The following is a 20335-nucleotide window of genomic DNA, read 5'->3' on the forward strand; positions in this document are numbered from 1 at the left end:
TGATCAACGCTAATCACCCCCAAGTTTCTTCACCTCTTCTGCTCCAGTTCCCCACTGATATTAATTCCTTGATCAATCAAAATTTCATACATTTCCTGTTTAAATAGCCCAATGATCTGGCCTCTCGAACCCACTGGTGTAGAGAATTCTAGAAGTTCATTCTCTCCAAACAGTCCTTCCAAATTAAGCAACATTTCACTTGTGGATCTGCAGGGGTCATCTATTGCATCCAGTGCTCCTGTTGTGGTCTCCTCTACATCTGAGAGACTGGACGCAGGCTGAGAGAGCGTTTTGTTGGACACATTGGCTATGCCCGCTGCAATAGCGAGGATCTCCTAGTGGAGACCTATTTCAATTTTTCATCCCATTCCCTTGCTGACATGTTCATCCACGGTCTCATGCACTATCAGACTGAGACCACCTGCAAATTGGAGGAACAACACCTCATCTGACTGGGCATCCTCCAACCCGCTGGCATTAAAATAGACTTTCTGGCTTTTGTGCAACCCCTCTCTCTCAATTCCTTCCCCCCTCCCCCCACCGTCACCTTCCCTGTCTCCTTATCATATTAACTCCTTTTGTTGATCTGGATTCCACCCCCAACCAGCATAGCAGGAACTGTGAAATTTTCTGAGATTTCCTGCTTCTGGCTCATTCTGCTTGTTCCTTGAAGGACTCAGGCCCGAAACATCGGCAATATATCTTTGCTTTTCAAGGACACTTCGCATTTTGGTGTGTTTTTACTATAATCGCAGAGTCGGCAGTCTTTAGTGTTTCATTGACAAATCCATTATGATACCAAATCCAAAGTGCAATAATAAAACCAAACAACAAAAAAATTGTCATACTTACCCACATTGACAGAGGAAATGTTCAATTCATAGATGATATATCAGGTAAAGTACATTAAATATATTAGAGAACCTCAAAATGTGTTCTATTAAAGGATTAGGAAAGTCAGAGTACAAGAGAGAACCTACAAATGATTAAATATTTATCTGTAGCCTAACCTAATTTCCTTTCTCCTGTTTTTCAGACCTGAACGGTCTTCGACCTGAAACATCAACTGATTTGTCTCCTAGATGCTGTCTGACTGGCTGAGTTCTTCCATTTTCTATTTTAATTTCAGATTCCAGCATCTGTTTGGCTTTATCCATTGTCTATTTTCTTATGAATATCTTACCATCGGGTCCATTTGTAAATTTCACCAAAACTGTTGACGCCATGAGCAATGTGAGAATTCACCAGTTATTAGGAAAAAAAACCACATGGTCCTCAGAGTCTCAGTTGTTTCATGGTTGGCTGGCTTTAGTTCAGATAATTTGAGATGAAAAGGGTGTAGCAGAGCTATATTTTAGCCATTGTCCATCATTTTTTCTTTCTGTACTCCATCAATGATCAGCCAAGCCTAAATGTGCAAGTACTATTCACAAAACTCCTCAATACAGGATACTCAAAATTCCTGGAGAGAAAATCAAATTCACAATCTTTCTTGAACTGCATCAAATTTTCTTTACATTTAATGTCAAGGAAGATACATCTCTCTCTATGAATGAATACAACAAAACTCCACATTCAACCTTTTTACTTCCTCCTACCTTCAGTATGATGCCATACCAAACATCTTCTCACTCTGATGTTGTCTGACCAGTGTTTCTTTTTTTTTTAATTACATATTCCCCAATCTCTCCCTTCACAGGCATTTCAAAAGGCCTATTTCCTCCCACAACAACTCCCTGGTTCACTCTTTTTCTCTACCAACACTTCAACTATAGAAGGTGAGCTTCTACACTTCTTTTTCTTTCCTTCCCACCATTCTTTTTTGAATTTACAGTATTTAATTTGCTACCAAGGCGATTGAAACGCTCCAGGGATTTGACCTCCTTCCTTCACATCGGGGATTCAAATACCCCTTCCCACCATTTAAGCTGTTACAGTGATTCGCTTGTACATCTTCCAACATTTGATGATCACATCCTTTTCAGATGTACCAAATACAGATTAGTTGAGACCTTTACAGAACACTTTCATTCTATCAACAAGGCTTCAGACTTCATTTGACCAACACTAATTTTCACCCAATTCTGTCTCAGCCTTTAGTCTCTTATAATTCCAACAAACCTCAACATAAATTTAAGGAACAGCATTTCATCTGCTAGCTGTTCATATTTCACCTCTCAAGACTCAACAATGAACTCAACATTTTCAAATGATCATCTTTCCCCCCCCAAAGAGTACTCCAATTTATTTCAGATTTCCAGCATCTGCAGTATTTTACATTTCTCAAATGTAAAATGCTTTTTTCTCTCTCTTGTCATCAATCTCCTCTTTATATTGCTTCTAGACCAGGGGTCTGCAAACCACGGCTCCCTCTGGCTTTGAAAAAAATGTGAATACAGTAAATGGCTATTTTATTTACATTATTTTTTAGTTAGTTTTATCAATATAATTATTATTTTGAGATTAAGGTGATCTTGTAACATTAAAATAAAAATTATTGTAATATTTTGTCGATCAAAATTTGCGTCACAGCACTGTAGTGGTTAATACCACTGTATGTGTCACCTGTCGCTGCCCGGCAAGTGACTTGTTTTGAATTTTCGACCCCCAGTAAGCTAACCTTGAATAAATAAATAAAAAGTTTCTGATGAAAATAGAACATTTAATGCTTCATGGACAGATTCATTTGCTTTCACTGCTGACAAAGCTGGTTTACCTGTAGGCTTAATATTTTGTGAGAAATTGGCAAACAAAAAAATTAAATGTTAAAAGACATTTCCAGAATAAACACACAGCTTTTGGAGATGAAAGAAAAAGAGCAGTTTCAGAACTGCTGCAGAAAGCTGATCAGAGTAAAAAATACTTTGAAGAAGTGGATGAAATCTACAAATTCAAGTACTTCTGCTCGTTTTGCGGCAGCTCGGGAGATAGCCAGGCTCGGGAAGCCATTCACAGATGGGGAATATATAAAAGAATCGTTTATCAAGATATCAGAACATCTATTCTCGGACTTCAAAGAGTGAAATTGTTCAGAAAATCAGAGATAGGCCACTCTCTGCAAAGACTGCCAAGGACAGGCCCATAAAAATGGCAGAAAATATCACCAGTCAACTAATTAGGGACATTAATTCGGCTCCAGCGTATTCAATCGCCTGTGACGAATCAAAAGATGTAAATGATATTCAGCAAATAGCGATATTATGCAGATATGTGAAGTCTGCTGGGCCACAGGAAGAAATCATTGAGTTGATACCACTTAAAGGCCAAACACGGGAGGAGGACATCTGTGAGGCTGTGTTAGATTGTTTAAAGACCAAAGAAATAAACACCACCCACTTGGTGTCAGTGGCTACTGATGGGGCACCGAGTATGACAGGAGCACAGAAGGGGTTTGTAACTTTACTGCAGAAGTCGCTAGGTAGAAAACTGCTGACGTTTCCCTGCATTCTGCATCAAGAGACATTGTGCACTCAAAGGCTTCCTCCAGAAGGCACAGAAGTGATGAATCTTGTCATACAGATAGTGAACAAATTAATGGCAAAAGGATTAAACCACTGACAGTTCCATTTATTATTAGAAGACGTTGAAAGCACATACTCTGATCTCCTGCTGCACAACAAAGTCCGGTGACTGTCCAAAGAGGAGGTGCTGAAGCAGTTTGCTGCGTGACTGGAGCTTGTAAAAACTTTCCTGGAAAGCAAAGGGCTCACCTTTCTGGAGCTCAAACAGCCAGATGGGCTGGAAAAGCTGCACTTCAAGGTGGATATGACAGCGCACCTTAACATGCTGAACAAAGGTCTTCAGGGGAAAGAAGGCAGATGCTGGAGGAGGTTTTGGTGTTTGAGTGCAAGATGACAGTGTTTGCTCGAGATGTACAGAGAGGTATGCTGTCTCATTTCCCCTCTTTTTGAGAGTTCGAAGAAGCACACAATCTGATCAATTACGAGCATTTACAGCCTGCAATCATTGCAATGCACACTGTGTTTGGGGAGAGATTCTGTGAGTTCAGAGGGGGGAAAAAAACATTTTGTCCTTCCTTGTCACTCTCCTAAACATTGATTTATCCCTGTTGAATATGACTGCATTTACAGATGTAAGTCAACCTGATCTTGAGATTGAACTGGCCGATATAGCTGACAAAGACTTATGGGTGTCCAAGTTCTGAAGCTTGACAGCTGATCTTGAAGATGTTGCTCGTCAGAAGGCCATTCTTGCTCAGAAGCACAAATGGAGTGAAATTGAAAACCTCCCCAAACCAGACAAACGTGTTCAAAACATGGAATTCAATTTGCGATACCAATAGGAACATGAAAAAATATGCATTCGGAGTCCTGTCAATCTTTTGATCCACGTACTTAAGCGAGCAGTTTCTCCAGCATGAACTACATAAAAAGCAAACATTGCTCGCGCCTCACTGATGACAGCATCCAATCCTGCGTGAAGATCAAAGTGATGTCTTACAGCCCTGATATTGATCAGCTGTGCAGTGAGGTTCAGGATCAGAAGTCACATTAACCAGGTGAAAGAAATCATTTAACGTTATCACTTTGCAAAAATATATATTTTTATATTGGACCCTGAACTGATGTAGTCGTGTTTTATATTTAGGTTGGAGGTTGACTGGTGTAGCTACGCAATTGAGGAAATCAACGGATGACGGCAACCTTCAGAATAAAATACAAACGGGCATTTTTTTTGTTTGCTCTTTTTAATTGAAGTGAATATTTCTTTTTTCTTTAATTCCACAAATAAAGGATGGACTCAAACAGGCCCACATTGTGTATTTTATTTGAAACATATACGTGCCAGTGCCTTTTTTTTTAAAAAAAAAAGAGTTCAAAAGAATTTATTATTTTGCTTAGTTACAAACAGAAATAAAATGTCAGTCGTTTTCACTTTGTAGTCCCTTTATTTCATAAATGTAAAAAATTATAGTCCTTCTATACACAGCACAAGTGTAATGAAACTATATATGCAGTGTTCCCTTCATTTTAGGGATTAAACTGGCTTGCAGCTCCGGATGGGTTTTATTCGGTGGTTAACAGGCCCAAATGGCTCTTTTCATGCTAAAGGTTGTAGAACCCTGTTCTCGACCCATAAGTAAGGAATCATACTCTCTCTCTCTCTCTCTCTCTCTCTCTCTCTGCCAGAACCAACACTATTTGCATCATTGTTCTCTATCAGACATTTCTTTTCTCCACTCATTTCCTATCTGGGCAACGTACATTATCTTTGATTTTTAACTGCTCCTGGTCCCGATAATAGAACATTGATCTGAAATGTCAACTTCCCTCTCTGATGCAGTTGCCTGATGAGCAGAGTTATTTCCGACATCTGGATTTATCTTGCTTTGCAATATTCTTTATCTTGGGTTTCTGTCAACCCAAAGCTCTGTATGTGCGTTGAAATGTTAGCTATCAACTTTGGGTAAAAGTAAAAAGATTGTTTTTTCAAAATCAAGAAAAATAATTGACATCTTAAAATGAATAATAGCTAAAAGGTTAACAATGAATGTAATCTTTAAGTTGCTCCATATTTCAATCACGAAAACAGTAAGAAAATAAACTAGTCCTTTTAATTTGAACCGCTGTTGGGATTGCAAAATATTTTTTACTTGCCTTCACAGGTTTCCAGTATGTGCACTGTATCACCAATCTGCAGAGAAAGTTCCATTTCCTCTCTGGAGTCATAATTATAAATGGCTAAAATTTAAAGAAAAAGCAGTGAATTATGAATATTTAAATGGTGATTTGCTTATATAATTTCTTGATTGTGATTATTTTTCTTAAAATACGAGATATTTACTATTTTAAAATGTTTTGAAAGTTTCAACTTTTTGTATTAAATTAATACTAAATACAGGGAAGCAAAGAGGAATAAAAGAGAATTGAGAAAAGGACAATAAAGAGATCTGAAAATGAATTAAACAGAATATAAACTGCAGTTGAGCTTTAAACCTCTGTGTGGTTGAAAATTTTATTAGCTCTTTCTTCAATGGAATAATATAAAACATCACAGGTACTTTGCAAAACCATGAAGAAGCCTATTCAGTGAAATCTCTGTACAAAGCAGAAATATGTCCTTCAGCCCATCAAGTCTACACCAACTATCAAGTATTCCTTTACACTAATAACACACTCACCCTAATTTCTTCAATTTGCCCATTGTAGGAACAAATTAACAAAGGATGCAAGTTCACTGGTCTTCCACTCTGAATTCAATCACCTGAACTACAAGAACATCTTTGTCAGTTGTCGGTCATCGACTACAGCTCGGAGCTCAATGCCATCGTACCAGCAAAACTAATGATTGTACTCAGGGATCTGGGATACTGTTCATCCTTCCACAATTGGACACAATTTCATCATTTGCAGACCCCAATCAGAGTGGAATGAAAACATCACATCCTCTTCACCGATCATCAAGTTAGTTTTCTGCTCAATTCCCTGTACACTCCTGGTTATGTTTGTCCCTTTCACACCACTGTTTACATCCGTGTTAACCTGCCAACATCACGGGTTAAATCGCGCAGTGTGAAATGACATAACCGAGCGGGGCAAGTAGATTTCCACCAGGCTCTGATGCAGGAGGGAGCAAAGTGTCGAGCCCAGCCGAGTTAACTCACCCACTGCCTTTTGGCAGAGTGATGCGACAACGTCAGTTAGTGTGCAAGCGTCACAGTGGCAGGGAATTTGTCAGTGTGTGCTCTAGTTTTAAACTGGCCTTCAACAAAAGTCAGAATAAATCTCCACTTACGTCCACGCCTACACAACTCAGCCGGCCTATCTGCCTCCTTCTCCCTGATTCACCTCGTATGCTCTGTGAAACAGTTGCAGTCTTCTTTGCCCAGTGTTTCCAACACAGCATTGATAACTGTGCTGACGAGTGCATGCAAGGCCAGCATTCAAAATCAAATCCATTCTCCATCACTAACTGTGCGATTAGACTTCTGTGCGCCTTCCACTGTATCACTTGCGATGTCATCGCTGGAGGCGGGACTCCCCTTAAAATCCAGAGTGGCAGAATTGCCTGCAAATAATGGTGAGGTGTGAAAGGCTCCCTTGGTCAGCTTGCTCTGCAAATTTTGCTGTTTCCTAGGAGGGTTGGCAGTGAGAAAGGCGACAAGAAAGTGTAGACAAGATTGGCTTCCAACGCGAATCTATCAAATTTACTGACGATACCACTGGTTGGTATAATGTACATAATTCAATAACTCCCATCTTTCCACTTTGCAAATTCACAAGACATACAAGATTTACCATTCTCCCAAAATTTCAACCAGCAATGCAAATGGTATTAACTGATTGAATAGACTGAGCCACCAGAGAACAGAGACATACAATATTCTTTTTTTCTGAAAGCTGCTACCTTAGCTAAGAATATTGAAACAACCTTAAATGTGTCAAATAAGTCAGTCCAAAGTCTAGGGTACCCAAATATAACCTAAGAATTTTTGCTGTGCAATCCTCTTGTGTAGTATTTTCTCATAAATAGACATACAATGCTGTCTATCAAAATCTAAGACAGATTTATTGAGTTTTATTTAATAATAACCCACATTAAGGGCAAAACCATGAATCCAAGTTATCAATACAAAATCTTAATTCAAATAAGATAAAGAACTTTTCTCCTCTACAGTATTGGCATACTGAACAACTTCTACCAATACCTGTAGCTCAGAACTTTTAATTGATTGCAAGTACATTCAGCACAATACAAAGAATTTTTGATATAATCAACAATAAATCTGACAGCCATTTAACATTTTGCAGCAAAAGTTGCCAAATACATCTATTTATTTTTGGCACAACAATTATTTTCATCGCCTTATGCTGTAAAACTCACAGCTAAGATGTAATGTGCATTTACTATTATGCAATACACCGTATTTTTGGCATACAAATAGTCTTGAAACCCTCAAAAACCTCAAATGGGGGTTCACATATTCCAAATATACTTTAGAGATCTTAAATTAAATTCAAAAAACCCAACTTCAATAAATTTTCAGGCTACAAAATTTTTATTGAAAAAACCATTTAGAATCCTTCAAAATCTGAGGCCAAGATCGAGGCAAGCACATCCATACTCTCACTGTTTAAACAGTCATCACACGGGTCCCAGTCTGTACCTAATGATGCAGCTTCGTTGTCAGTGACCCACAATAAATAATCTTCCAATTGCACAAGAGATACTCCACTTTTTAAATGATTTTATTGGTCTCTACTTTAACTTTGTCCCCATGCCTTGAGCACAAAGTTACATAGCTCATCAAGTGATGCAGCACACATTGCAAACTATTTTTCCGCACTCAACTCAATGTATCCCATTCCTCACACACATGGTCTTCGAATGGCTTGTTCAAGACATAACATATAATTTAAGAAATAACATCACAGTATTCGAACAAATTTGGGAACCGTACATGGAACACAACAGAGAGGGCCTCCACTGCCTAAAATAACAGAAGGAGAAGACGATGAAATGAACTGACCCAATGTGTAAAAGTAGATGACACAAATTTCTTGTTTATTTTCATTGTGTGACGACATTGTTTAATGGATTCAATGTATCATGTGTGTTGGGTATTGGGTGGGTGGGGAGGGGAGGGTGAGGGAGGGAGGGAAGGGAAGGGGGGGGAAATGACACTGTGTATATTCAAGAGGGAAATGTTTGTGTGTATTTTCGTCAATATGTTTCATAGTGTGAAAAATAAAAAAAATGTAAGAAGTTGCAATAGAGACATCAAACTGCCCGGGATAATTGCCATTTCAGTTTTGTTTTGGTCCCAATCTACTTTTCGTCTTCTCATTTAAGAGGTTGCAAAACATATCGCAGACCAGCAAACTCCACCCCTTACGTAAACCGTCTGGTCGCCTGTTCCACAAATTGTCTATCCATAGTTTTACACCATTTTCATCCATCCATCCTTTTTCATGAAAATATACAAAAATACCTGCTGGGAATCTTATTTTGGGTTTAAGTTTGCGTTGAAGATTACCTTGGGTCTTAACTTCATCCTGACAGCCATGCATGGTTACACCACAGTAAACTTCATCCTTTCATGGCCTGCACTTCTTATTTGCAGGTTTAACACATTTCCATTCCACTGTTCTATTGCCTATCATGTAGAAATTCATGGGGTATTTCATCCATGTTTCAATATTTGCCAATGCAAACTGGTGTTTCTGCCAGTTATGTTGAGTAAACTGGTGAAAACGTACAACTTTATGATCAAGACTTTTTGGTAGTTTCTGAGCAATTTTTGTTTTTTGCCGTAATACCAGATTTTTACTGTTCATGAAATGATTGCATCAGCCTACTGTAGCCTCAAAATCTTTACTGTGTCTGGGTGCGACTTTGCCCACTTCAGTGCAAATGCTCTTATTTAATTTCGTGTGACTGGGTAGCAATTTTGCCTCTAGTACTTATCCATACTGCAACGTGATTTTCCAACTCTGGCCGACAAACAAACTCATCATCATCTCATCAAACATCGCCTATTTTCCTTAAAGTCTCTCTTTTTCCAATCTCTTACCAACTTATATATGTATATTTAAATATGTGCGTGTGTTTTTTTTAAAATATATATAAAACACAAAATTATTTTCAGTAACAGTTGCTGAATTTCCTGGCTATTTCTCTATTACTTTTAATTTAAAACTCACTTCATACTTTTGTCATTTTGCTGGAGCCTCCATGATAACAACAGCTCAGTCATTGCGATTTTTTTGTGGGGGGGGGGGGTGCCGACTTATACACCCAATGATAAAGCCATTAAATTGAGGCAGCAAATGGGGACACGACTTATCTTCTGGTCGACTTATAGAGCAAAATATACTGTATTCAAAGTATCATCAATCTCCCTGAACCAAGATTCCAAGACCAAAAAAGGTACCTGGACTTTCAAGTAATGACATATACTAATTCAGAACAAAAATAAAAAAAATCAGAAATACGGTCACAATAGAATAGCTTTCGACCGATAAACCTCTGCACCAATTCTTTACTATTTACTAATATATCTAAAAAGGTTAGCAGGTAACATATTCTGTATCAACATGTGCCAACCTAGGCCTTTGAAATATTTAACAAGAGTAAATACACCAAAGCACATGAAAGCAAAGATTACCAACTAAACACTGTGTTCGATTAAATTGCAGATCTATTAAAGGATTCAGCAAACTTTGTCAATGTTACTGAAAATCTGAGGGTTATGGGGTAGAGAGGGTTTAGTACTTTTTTTTAAAGGAAGGAATATATGGTTCAGCACAATATTGAAGGCCGAAGGGCCTATACTGTGCTGTATTGTTTCTATGTTCTTTCTCATCTGAAAGTTACATTTAGCACAAAGCATCAGTTGCTCTGGAAGGGTTTGGGTTTGCAAGGCTTTTGTGCTTTAAACTTGTTATAATGCAGATAGGGACGGAAATACCAGCCTTCAAAGCACTGGGGGTCCTTGCGCAGTTATTAGCTTCGCTACCTCGCATCTCATTTGACATTGCCCATGCTGACAGTCTTTATCAGCTTTTCCAATTTGTTTACAATCCAAGTCATGTATGTATCCTCCACAGATGTCCCTCAGCCTTCACCATTCATATAAGTGGTCAGCAGCCACACTTAAACAGGGCCTTCCTAGCAGGGCTTGAATCAACGTGTAGTCACCGGGCTGGAGGAGGGGCACCTGTTTGCTGTCCATGGGTTCATCGGGATGCCTCCAAGTCTCTTTCACCTGTGAGTGTTGGACTGCCAGGGCTTTGGTTAGTTGCTATACAGATGACCATTCTGTCATTTAATGAATGTAAATCCCCAAATCAAACCTCAGCTGGGGTTAACCCCGTACTGCTGTGCAGAGTTATAAGCTTTCAAATAAAGCCAATGGCAAGACTTTTATCCAATTCAACCCAGTCTCTTCTGACAACTTAGCAAACTTATTCTTTAAGGTCCTAGGTAGATCAATAATAACAACACAATACTTATAGCTACGTACTCCAAGTAATTCTATAAAATCAATTTTATACACTCAAATGATTCATGTCCTTCCTGGAGGGCACTTATTGCTTTACCAGGATTATTTTGCTGACAGATAATACATTCTTGCTCCTTTCTTTGTGCCTCTTTTCTCAAATTAGTGTGCTATTACTACCATTCCCTCTTTTGCCAAATATATTATTGCATTTATATAATTAAGCAGTACAGGTAAAAATAGCATTAGGTACAGAAAGTGTCCAGCAGGTGTAGTTCATAATTCAGTTTCTGGATCTCTGGCTGTTTACAGAGCGAAGTCAAATTTGTAGGCTGGGGTATTCCCCTGAAGTTATACTACATGTCCATATCAAGCAAGACCATTCAATTTTCAAGCAGTTTATAGTTTTCTGGATAAACGGTGAAGGGACTGTTTATAACAGCAGCTTTTTTGCGACATCTGCATAAGCATTCCCAAGGGCTAAAGGGTTCTAGTATGGGTATATATATTAAATGACATTCACTTCCCTATCATGTAGGCTCCAATAAGGGCAAACAATTCAAATTGCTGGGAAAGATTGGATGGTGGAAGGCAGCTGCCTTTATTACTTCATCTGTATTTTGGACAATGACATAGGATGCACAATGTAGACCTGTATCATCAACAAATGTTGACCATTCAATAAACCAAGTTGCAGCTTCATCAACAGGTCTTTGCATTGTAATGGCTGTCTTAATGTTTAAAAAATATATAGCTTTACATTAACCTAAATATGTTTTAGGTTAGGTGTGGGTCGGTTACAGGGTTACACAAGACCGTACAATACATTCAGAAGTAAGGTCATCTTTTGGAGCCACAGTGTCTGGAAACAAAGCCATAATGGAAAAGAACTGATCTTAATTGAAACTCAAGTACCAGGTGTAATTCCTAAGAGCTATTAAGCCTCTTGAACAGAGATGATGTCAGAGATTATTATGGATATGGAATTGCTTTGAAAAAGGCAAGAGATTTTGCAGAAGGGAAACTAAAACTGTTAAGGATTTCAGTGCATAATCATGTGTTTTCCAAGAAATGAGACTGACCTTTATTGATTATGTAAATGTCTCATGATTCAGAAAAAAATATTGTCAAATTCAGACATTTTTGGATCAGTTCCGATGACAAGACCCTGTGACACGCACAGGAGTTGGAATCCTGTGAAAGACAGGGTTGAACTACAGTAACCAGGATAAGTCCTGTTATGTGTTACTCCAAATAAAAGGGGAATACAGAAAATAAGTGGATTCCAAGAGAAACCACTTTCCGACTGTTCTTTTGAAAATGATACGAGTACAAATAACGCATCTGTTGTAGAGATACCAGGGCGCGTCCCCCCCCCCATCACTTTTGTCTATAGCCTGTCCCATTTCCTAAGCCTGCTTTCCTAAACGATTCTCACAAAAATTATACCAGAATAGCAAACTATCCGACAATAAGCAGAATTCTATTCTTAACATTTTTGTCATACCCCGCCACTTTTGTCCATAGTCTGTCCCATTCCCCTAGCCTGCTTTCTGAATTAATTAAGTTTACTTTTGTCCATAGCTCTGTCCCATTTCGCTATATTGATTTCTGAATTTGTTTACTTTTGTCTATAGCTTGTCCCTTCCCAAACCTGCTTTCCAAATTAGTTACGACTCCAGAAACAGAAACTTTTACCCAGGCTAACAGATCTATGCAACAAGTCCTTTTACCCAGGCTAATGGATCGATGTGACAAGTCTAAAATTCACTTTTTTTTTTCTTTTTACCTTGTCTTCTCTCTCTGGTTCTGAATTGGATCTTGGCAGGGAACCAGATCAACCTCTTACGAGGGACCACAATTCTCCCGGAAATCGGCTATGGAAATTGGGCTCAAGAGCCCTGGAGGTGCACTTAAGCTCCATCCAAAGTTCCAGTTTCCTTGTGGCCTCTTACTTCATCCATGGCAATCATCCCAGCAAGATCCTGCCAACTATGCCAATGTTAAAGTCAACCCACGCTGTTGTAAAACAATACAGCAGAACCAAAGAACGTACAATCTCTTCTTTATTGTGTTATGCTAGCAGGAGCAAGGAGTACAAAGAATGAATAGACAATGTCACTCTTTCCTTCTTCTGAGCCCTCTCAAAGCAGACAAAGTGTTCACCCTTTTTATACTTATCCAAGCATGTTTCTGGAACATTTCACTAGTTTTGCATAACTTATAATTCTGGTTATTACAGCTTTGTGTTTATCCGTGGACAAAGTTGTTTGTGCAGAGTTGGCAATCATAGGATGCTTTTTCCCTTTAAGTCACTTATCTTAAGCTATGAATATATTATTCGGGGCCATACTGTGGGTGTTTCCCTGAAGATTATCATGCGTGGTGTGTTAGTCACTATGACACAGCACAAAGTAAAAATACAAAGCAATTATGTTTTCAGCTAATTCTTTAATCCCTTGTTATACACATTCTCTCACATTCGTTCAGGAGTATATTTCTCTGGAAGAAACTAAACAAAGATTCTTGAGTTTCCGGTCACTCAGTCTCTCCCATCTGCTTCATTCATACTTCTGTGCATCAGTTTAAAAGTCTGTGTTTTGACAATGGAGTTATAAGACTGAACTTTGGAATGACTTTCCAGAATTGTGCCCAAGCTATAATGGTTTGGGTATCACATTCACTCATTGTTGGGTTTGATTTGACTAATGTCTTATATTATTAGTAGTTAATAAATAGTGTTTTAAAAGAAAAACAATAATATTGCCGTGGTGAATTTCCATTGCTGCTGGTCTGCGACGTAACAATAGAGAAACAACATGGTGAACCTTCATCAGCTTTAACCTGGCCGATGAACAGTGAGCCCACTCATTTAATTGGGAAAGAATAGACAGTTTTTCACAAATGTTTGTGATGGCATGATTGGCATAGTGGTGAGCACAGCACCTTTACAGAGCCAGCAATAAAGACCTGGATTTGAATCCCATGCTGTCTGCAAAGAGTGTGTACATTCTCCCCGTGTCTGTGTGGGTTTTCCCCAGGGGCTCCAGTTTCCACCTACTTGACTTGCATGAAAAAGTTGGAGGGTGACCTTGACACAAAGATTGGTGAAGTTGTGAATAGTGTGATGGGTGATCAAAGGATACAGCAGTATATAGATCAGTTACAGGTATGGGTAGAGAAATGGCAGATGGATTTTAATCTGGACAAGCATGAGGTGTTTAATTTTGGAAGGTCACATGATGTGAGTAACATCCATGGCATGGATCCTTGATGACTGCTGCTGCTCTCCGATGGGAGTGTTCTATGTAGATGATCTCAATGGTGGGGAGAGTTTTGATGTAATGCAATGGGAATTAGTGCCCCCATACCAGACTGTGCTGCAGCTGATAAGAAGTTTCCACTCCATAGCTGTACAAGTTTTATAAGGTTGGGGGGGGTGGTTGAATTAAGTTAGGTTATTAATGTAGTATTGTAATTATATTATTTTATATCTTTTCTTTAAATGTAATTTTTCTTTTTATTCCTGTGATAAAATCTTTAAATAAAGTTTTTAAAAAAAAGTTTTATAAGGTTTCTCATGACATAATAAACCTCTGCAAATTTCTGAAGTAGAGGCGCCAACATGCTTTCTTCACGCTGCCATTAGTATGATGGGTCCAGGAAAGGCCCTTCAAGAGAGCAACTCGCAGGAATTTAAATTTGTCACCCTTTCCACCTCTGATTTCCCTACTGCCACTGATCACTGGATCATACACCTCTGGCTTTCCTTTCCTAATCTTCTACAATTAGCTCCTTAGTGTTGAGTGAGAGAGTGTTGTTAGTACACCATTACGCCAAGTTTTCAATCTCCCTCCTGTATGCGTATTTATTGCCCCTTTTTATACACCCCTCAGTACTGTGGTATCACCAAATTTGTAGATGGTATTGCCATACTGAGCAACTCAGACATGGGTGGAAAGCAAGTAGAGCAGGAGGCCAAGTACCCAACCCTGTGGAGATTATGGAGGACATGTTCTTCCCAATTTGCACTGATTGGGATCTGGAGATGAGAAAATCCAGGATCCAATTGCAATGCAATATCAAGGCTCAGGTCTTGGAATTAGCTGATTAGTTTTGAGGCAATATTTCCATCACAACTTAACTCACTGCTTGCTTTTTTAAGTCAGGTTCAAGCAAGTCAATTATACATCCAAATTTCCAGATGCTTTCTTCCAAATTTATTTAATATTCATTTCCTTCATTTAAATGTTGTTGGATTTTTGTCCTATTGACTAACAGCCGAGAACAATATAAAAGATAGTGTACATAAATGGGTAGTCAGGCAAGTGAAAGATCATTGTATTTTAAACCTGTGATTATTCAGTACATCCAATCTCACTTTTGGCTGAACTTACAATTCCACATTTTCCTCAGAAAACAAGTACAATTTACTTTCTTTCTTAAACCAATGTTTTTCACTCTAAACAATTATTGTGGCAGGTTTATTCTATCAAACAGTTACAAACATCATAAATCACATTGTTATAGGCTCGCCTTGAGCTGACATTTTAATCTGCCCTTGAATTGATCAATCTTTCTCACCAACTCTAAAATGGGATTAGAAAGCCTTGGGGTAAAGTCAGAGAGTGCATAGAGCATGATCTCTCAGTGCAAAACATTCAAAAATGAACCAATAAACAGGCTACTTGAGATCGGGTATTGTGAAATGAGACAGAATTAATTTATGATCTCAAAGTAAAGAATCCTCTAAAAGAGAACTATGATGATAAAAGATAAAACCACTGTAGAACTTCAAATTGAGTTGGAGGTGAAGAAAACTTGGTCTGAAGCCTAGATATTTCTGAAGTGTAAATGAGGGGGAAAAAAAAATAATGGTTAAGATGGCCTGAATTCTTGGTTCTCACAGGAAGTGGCGAAAAAGAAAATCTACCAAACCTCCATGGATCTGGAAAACACTAGATAATCATGAAATGTCACAAAAAGCAAGAGATTATAAATCAGTTAGCAAATATTTATTATTGGAAAAACATCTGGAATTCATCATATATCAGGACATTACAAAAATTAAAACCATCAATTTATACATGGAGCATATTTAGAAATTGTTTACTGCAAATGTACCAAGGTCAGGAGAGCAAGAAAATGGAATTAAGGCCACAATCTTACTGAATGGTGGAGCTTGTTCATGGGGCCAGTTGGCCCACTCCTTTCCCTGTTTCTTATCCTCTTTCATTTACAATGACACAAAAAAAGTGGGAACATAGTCAAGTTTCATCACAATTCATTAATCCCAAGAACAAAGCATACATCTTTCAATATTAATTTACATATTTAAATACATTTTATAAACTGTATTATGACAGAGTATATAGATATGTTTTTGGGAGATAAATTGAGAAAGGTTTGTCACATTGGGAAATTGTCACATTTGTCAAATTGGGAAAGGTTTGAAAGGTAGGTCATGTACAAATACTTTAAAACAGATCTTATTTAAAATACTGGAGCTCTGCCCCAAGCTAGACATATTTGCTACACAGCTTTTACAAAAGCTTTGAAGCGTGCTCAAGAGACTTCACTAATGGATTGTTGTTTACAAAAGGCAACAGATGAAAGAGCATGTCAGTGCCGCTGCTGTCAGGAAGAGAACTTGCTGTTCTGAGAGGGTCATGTAGTTCTGCAAGGAGGGGAGGGGGGGGGGGGGGGGAGAGAGAGAGAGACACACACACACACAGATGACTTGTACAGTGTTACAGCCAGCAGAAGTGGCTGGGACTGGAACAGGACAAGCTGGCAAGCTTATGGAAAAGCCCAGTTGTAAGACAGCCTAGTCAAAGCCCTTGTGGTTCATGCAAGAGGAGAGGACTGGCTGTTTATGTTTCACTTGGAATAAGAGAAACAAAGGAACTCTGTGTTGACCTGAAAGAAAGAAGTTATCATCTGGAGAACCCTGAAGGGGAAGGTTTCGTCAGCAAGACACTGAAATGGCTGATTAAAAAGGAACGACAAATCTTTCTTGGAAAACCAACAAGAACCTTCCTGAGCGGTCGGTAACCATTTATCTTTCAAGCACCAAAGCCTGGTGAACTTTATAAATGTTAAATTCTGTGCAGTGTAGGAATTACCTGCAACCAATGAACTTGGGGGAATGAGAAGTGAGATTGGACTGTGAACCAAAGAACTTTTCTGAACTTACATACACATTACACACGTGCACCTAGAATTATTAGAGGGTTAAGTTAGGTTAGTTAAATTAATAGAGATAAGTTTAATTCTATTTTCATGTTTAAAGATAATTAAAAGCAACTTTTGTTTAAGTAACCATTTCTCTTGGTGAATATCTATTGCTCCTGGGTTTTGGGTCCTCTGAGCTCTTAACAGTATTAAATATTCAAAGGTTATCCCTGATAACTTCACAAATGTATAAAATCCTATTTAAATCGAAAGACGAGTTGGCAACATAGTCAAAGAGTCTGGATGCTGATAGCAAAGCAGACAAATTCCAGGGTGCACCATTTGGCATTGCACAGAATGGGGCATTTCAGCAATTTAAATTACTTGTCTTTTCACAAATCACTACAAGAGGTTCCTGTGCTACAGCAGGCATGACATGCAGAAATCCAACTTTATGTAAATTATCCCATACATTTTTAAGCCATTTTCTAGAACAGGATTGCTCGTCACATAAATGCAAACATCTGCAAGAGTTGTTGAATAAGGGTAGCAGCTAGTTAATTTAAAAAAACATCAATCTTCAAAACGAAACTGTTAATATTTAACCTCCACACAATAATCAAGCAGATACTTCATGAATGCAGTTACTACTTCTGAGGTGGCCACCTGAAAGGCTGACTTTAGAAATTCTCAAGGCAAATCTGTTCTATTGACATATACAAAATATTTTAATAATGTAACATCCATTGATATGTCATGGTCATCAAAACTATAACTGAATGTGAGACATTCTGATTCTGTCTCATTGTAACTACACAGGGATAATAAATACAAGTTAATGTACATCTGCCCTCATTGAAATTGTTAATTTCTGGATTTAAAAAAAATAGTACATGGACAACCTTGTTCAACCCAGACTGTCTGTAGTCTAAGTATTTGAGCATCATTTCTAGATGTACCTTGAATTACATTGTGCAGTATCAATATGCACAAATAAAACTGCTTGGAGGATTCAAAAAAAGGGATGGTAACAGAAGGCAGACTTGGATATTTGCCACCAATCAACCCAAAGCAGAGTTATGAATCATGGAAGAGGCTTCCTGTCATAGGTGAGATTAGAAACAGAAGGAATAGGCCATCTCGCCTGTCAAACCTGCTCCACCATTCAATAAAGTTGTGGCTTCTCGAACCATGGACGGCTCCCCACAACCACCAATTTTCCTGCTGTTCAAAAATCTGTGTTATAAATGAAGCTTCCTCTACTGCTTGATTGACCAGAGAATTCCAAAAAATTTAGTACTCTCTAGTAGCAGTTCCTTCTTATCTCAGTCTTAAATTATTATCCTTAATCTATATCCCCTAATTTTGGTCTCATCTGCTTCTATAATACATTTTTTTCATAATTTTATACTTTCCAAAAGATCCTCCCTCATTTTAAATTTTGATGAGCTATTCAATCTCTTATCACAAGTTTACCTCCTCTCCAGTGCCTCCACAGCAAATATATCCTTTCTCAATGATGAGGTATTCCAGAGTAAACAATAATCAAATTACAAACTACTCTAGAAAACCATACTGGAACAATAATATTAATGCACTATGTTCGTTAGTTCAATGGCCATTCCGAGAGCAAGCACATCAAGGCCATGGTGAAGGAGGCACATCAATGCCTCTACTTCCCAAGGACTCTGAGAAGATTTGGCATGCCGTGAGATGACTATCAAACTTTTACAGTTACTCTATGCAAATGAGACTGGCTGGTTACATCACAGCCTGGTTTGGGAATCTGACAGCCCAGAAATGCAGAAGGTAGTAAACATAACTAGGCTGCCATCAACTACAGCCTCCTCAAAAAGGCAGCTATCATAAAGGATCTCCACCATCCTACTCACAATCTTTTCTCAGTGCAATCTTCAGGCAAATGGCAAAAGCCTGAATACCAGCAACTCTCAGTTCAAGAACAGTTTCTTTCAAACAGCTATCAGACTTGAACCTCGCCTTGTACACAAATCATGCACTCTATGCATTATTGCAAGTCACATTCTTTGAACCAGGATTACTGTGAATATTTCTATCTATCTTGTGTATTTTTTTAATTTATTTTTCCATTTTTCAAAGCAAACAGTATCATATTTGAAGTTTTTCTTATATATTTACATTCTTTTAGTACAATTCACTTCTGAGATTCAAACACAACATCAATTTACTTGTAATTCCCCTCCATCCACCCCCCAAAAAAAACATCAAGAACAAAACAACAAACAGAAAATAGTAAAGGAAAGAAAAATTCAACGTACTGCCAATCTTTCTGATCTACTTCCACTCTGAGGTGCTTAACTGCCGCTGTCTTGACATGTTTTATCAGATTTTGAGATCTGTGTCCTGTTATTATAACTTGACATGAAAGTACTCTCGATAAGGTTGCCATATTTTGGCAAAAGTGTCTTATTTATTTCTTACATTATATGTCATCTTCTCTATGGGTACACGGTTGCGCATCTCCTTGGACCATTGAGTGATGAGCACGGGGGGTGATTACAATAGTTTTGAGCTGCTGACGGGGCAATATCTACAAATTTAATTTGGAATTTTGTTAATTTTCTGCCCACATCCACCAGGTTTCCCAATAAATATAACTCCAGGTCCAGCAGGAAGTCTGGTCCCATAATCCTAGTTAATACATTATATCATGCAAGTCAAAAAGGTCTTTTTTTTTAATTTAATACAATTAGTTTACCATGATAGTTTTTTTTCTTTACAAGTACCTGTTCAGCTGCAGCAAATAAAAATGTTTGCACATAATGCACATCACTTATCACAGTTCCGTAACCTAATCTTGATACTTCAACATTAACTGTCTACTATTCCCTCCCAAAAATGGAATGTTCAAACTATTATGCAATAATGTATACATTACAAGACAAGTTTGTGCGTGTGTTATTCAATCATTGTGCATTTACACATAATTGGGAGCATGCTATCACAAAGCTAGTTTACTAGTTGTTCATTTTTACATCTTAAGTAGTTTCTTACAGAATGCAGCAAGGACAGATTTCTTTGAAAGTACAGTTCCTTCATTCAAATATTTTAGAAACCAGAGAATAGCTAAGGATACAGCATGTCCCTCAAGACTAAAGAATAATTGGTAGGTAGAGCCATGGGACACAAATGAGGTCCGGATTCATTATTTCTCATTGG

At 38.1% G+C, this 20335-nt stretch overlaps 1 protein-coding gene across 6 annotated transcripts in view; it reads right to left on the reverse strand.

Moving 5' to 3' along the window:
* Positions 1-20335, reverse strand: part of dock1 (dedicator of cytokinesis 1) — a 354235-nt gene that overhangs the window by 324448 nt on the left and 9452 nt on the right. For all 6 annotated transcript variants that reach the window (XM_069899676.1, XM_069899674.1, XM_069899675.1 and 3 more), the window contains exon 2: positions 5619-5702. In XM_069899676.1, coding sequence (XP_069755777.1) covers positions 5619-5673 — 55 coding nt within the window. In that variant the 5' untranslated portion in view covers positions 5674-5702. The remainder of the gene's footprint in view (positions 1-5618; positions 5703-20335) is intronic.

Source organism: Narcine bancroftii, chromosome 10 (genome assembly GCF_036971445.1).
Source record: "Narcine bancroftii isolate sNarBan1 chromosome 10, sNarBan1.hap1, whole genome shotgun sequence".
NCBI classification, from domain to species: Eukaryota; Metazoa; Chordata; class Chondrichthyes; order Torpediniformes; family Narcinidae; genus Narcine; species Narcine bancroftii.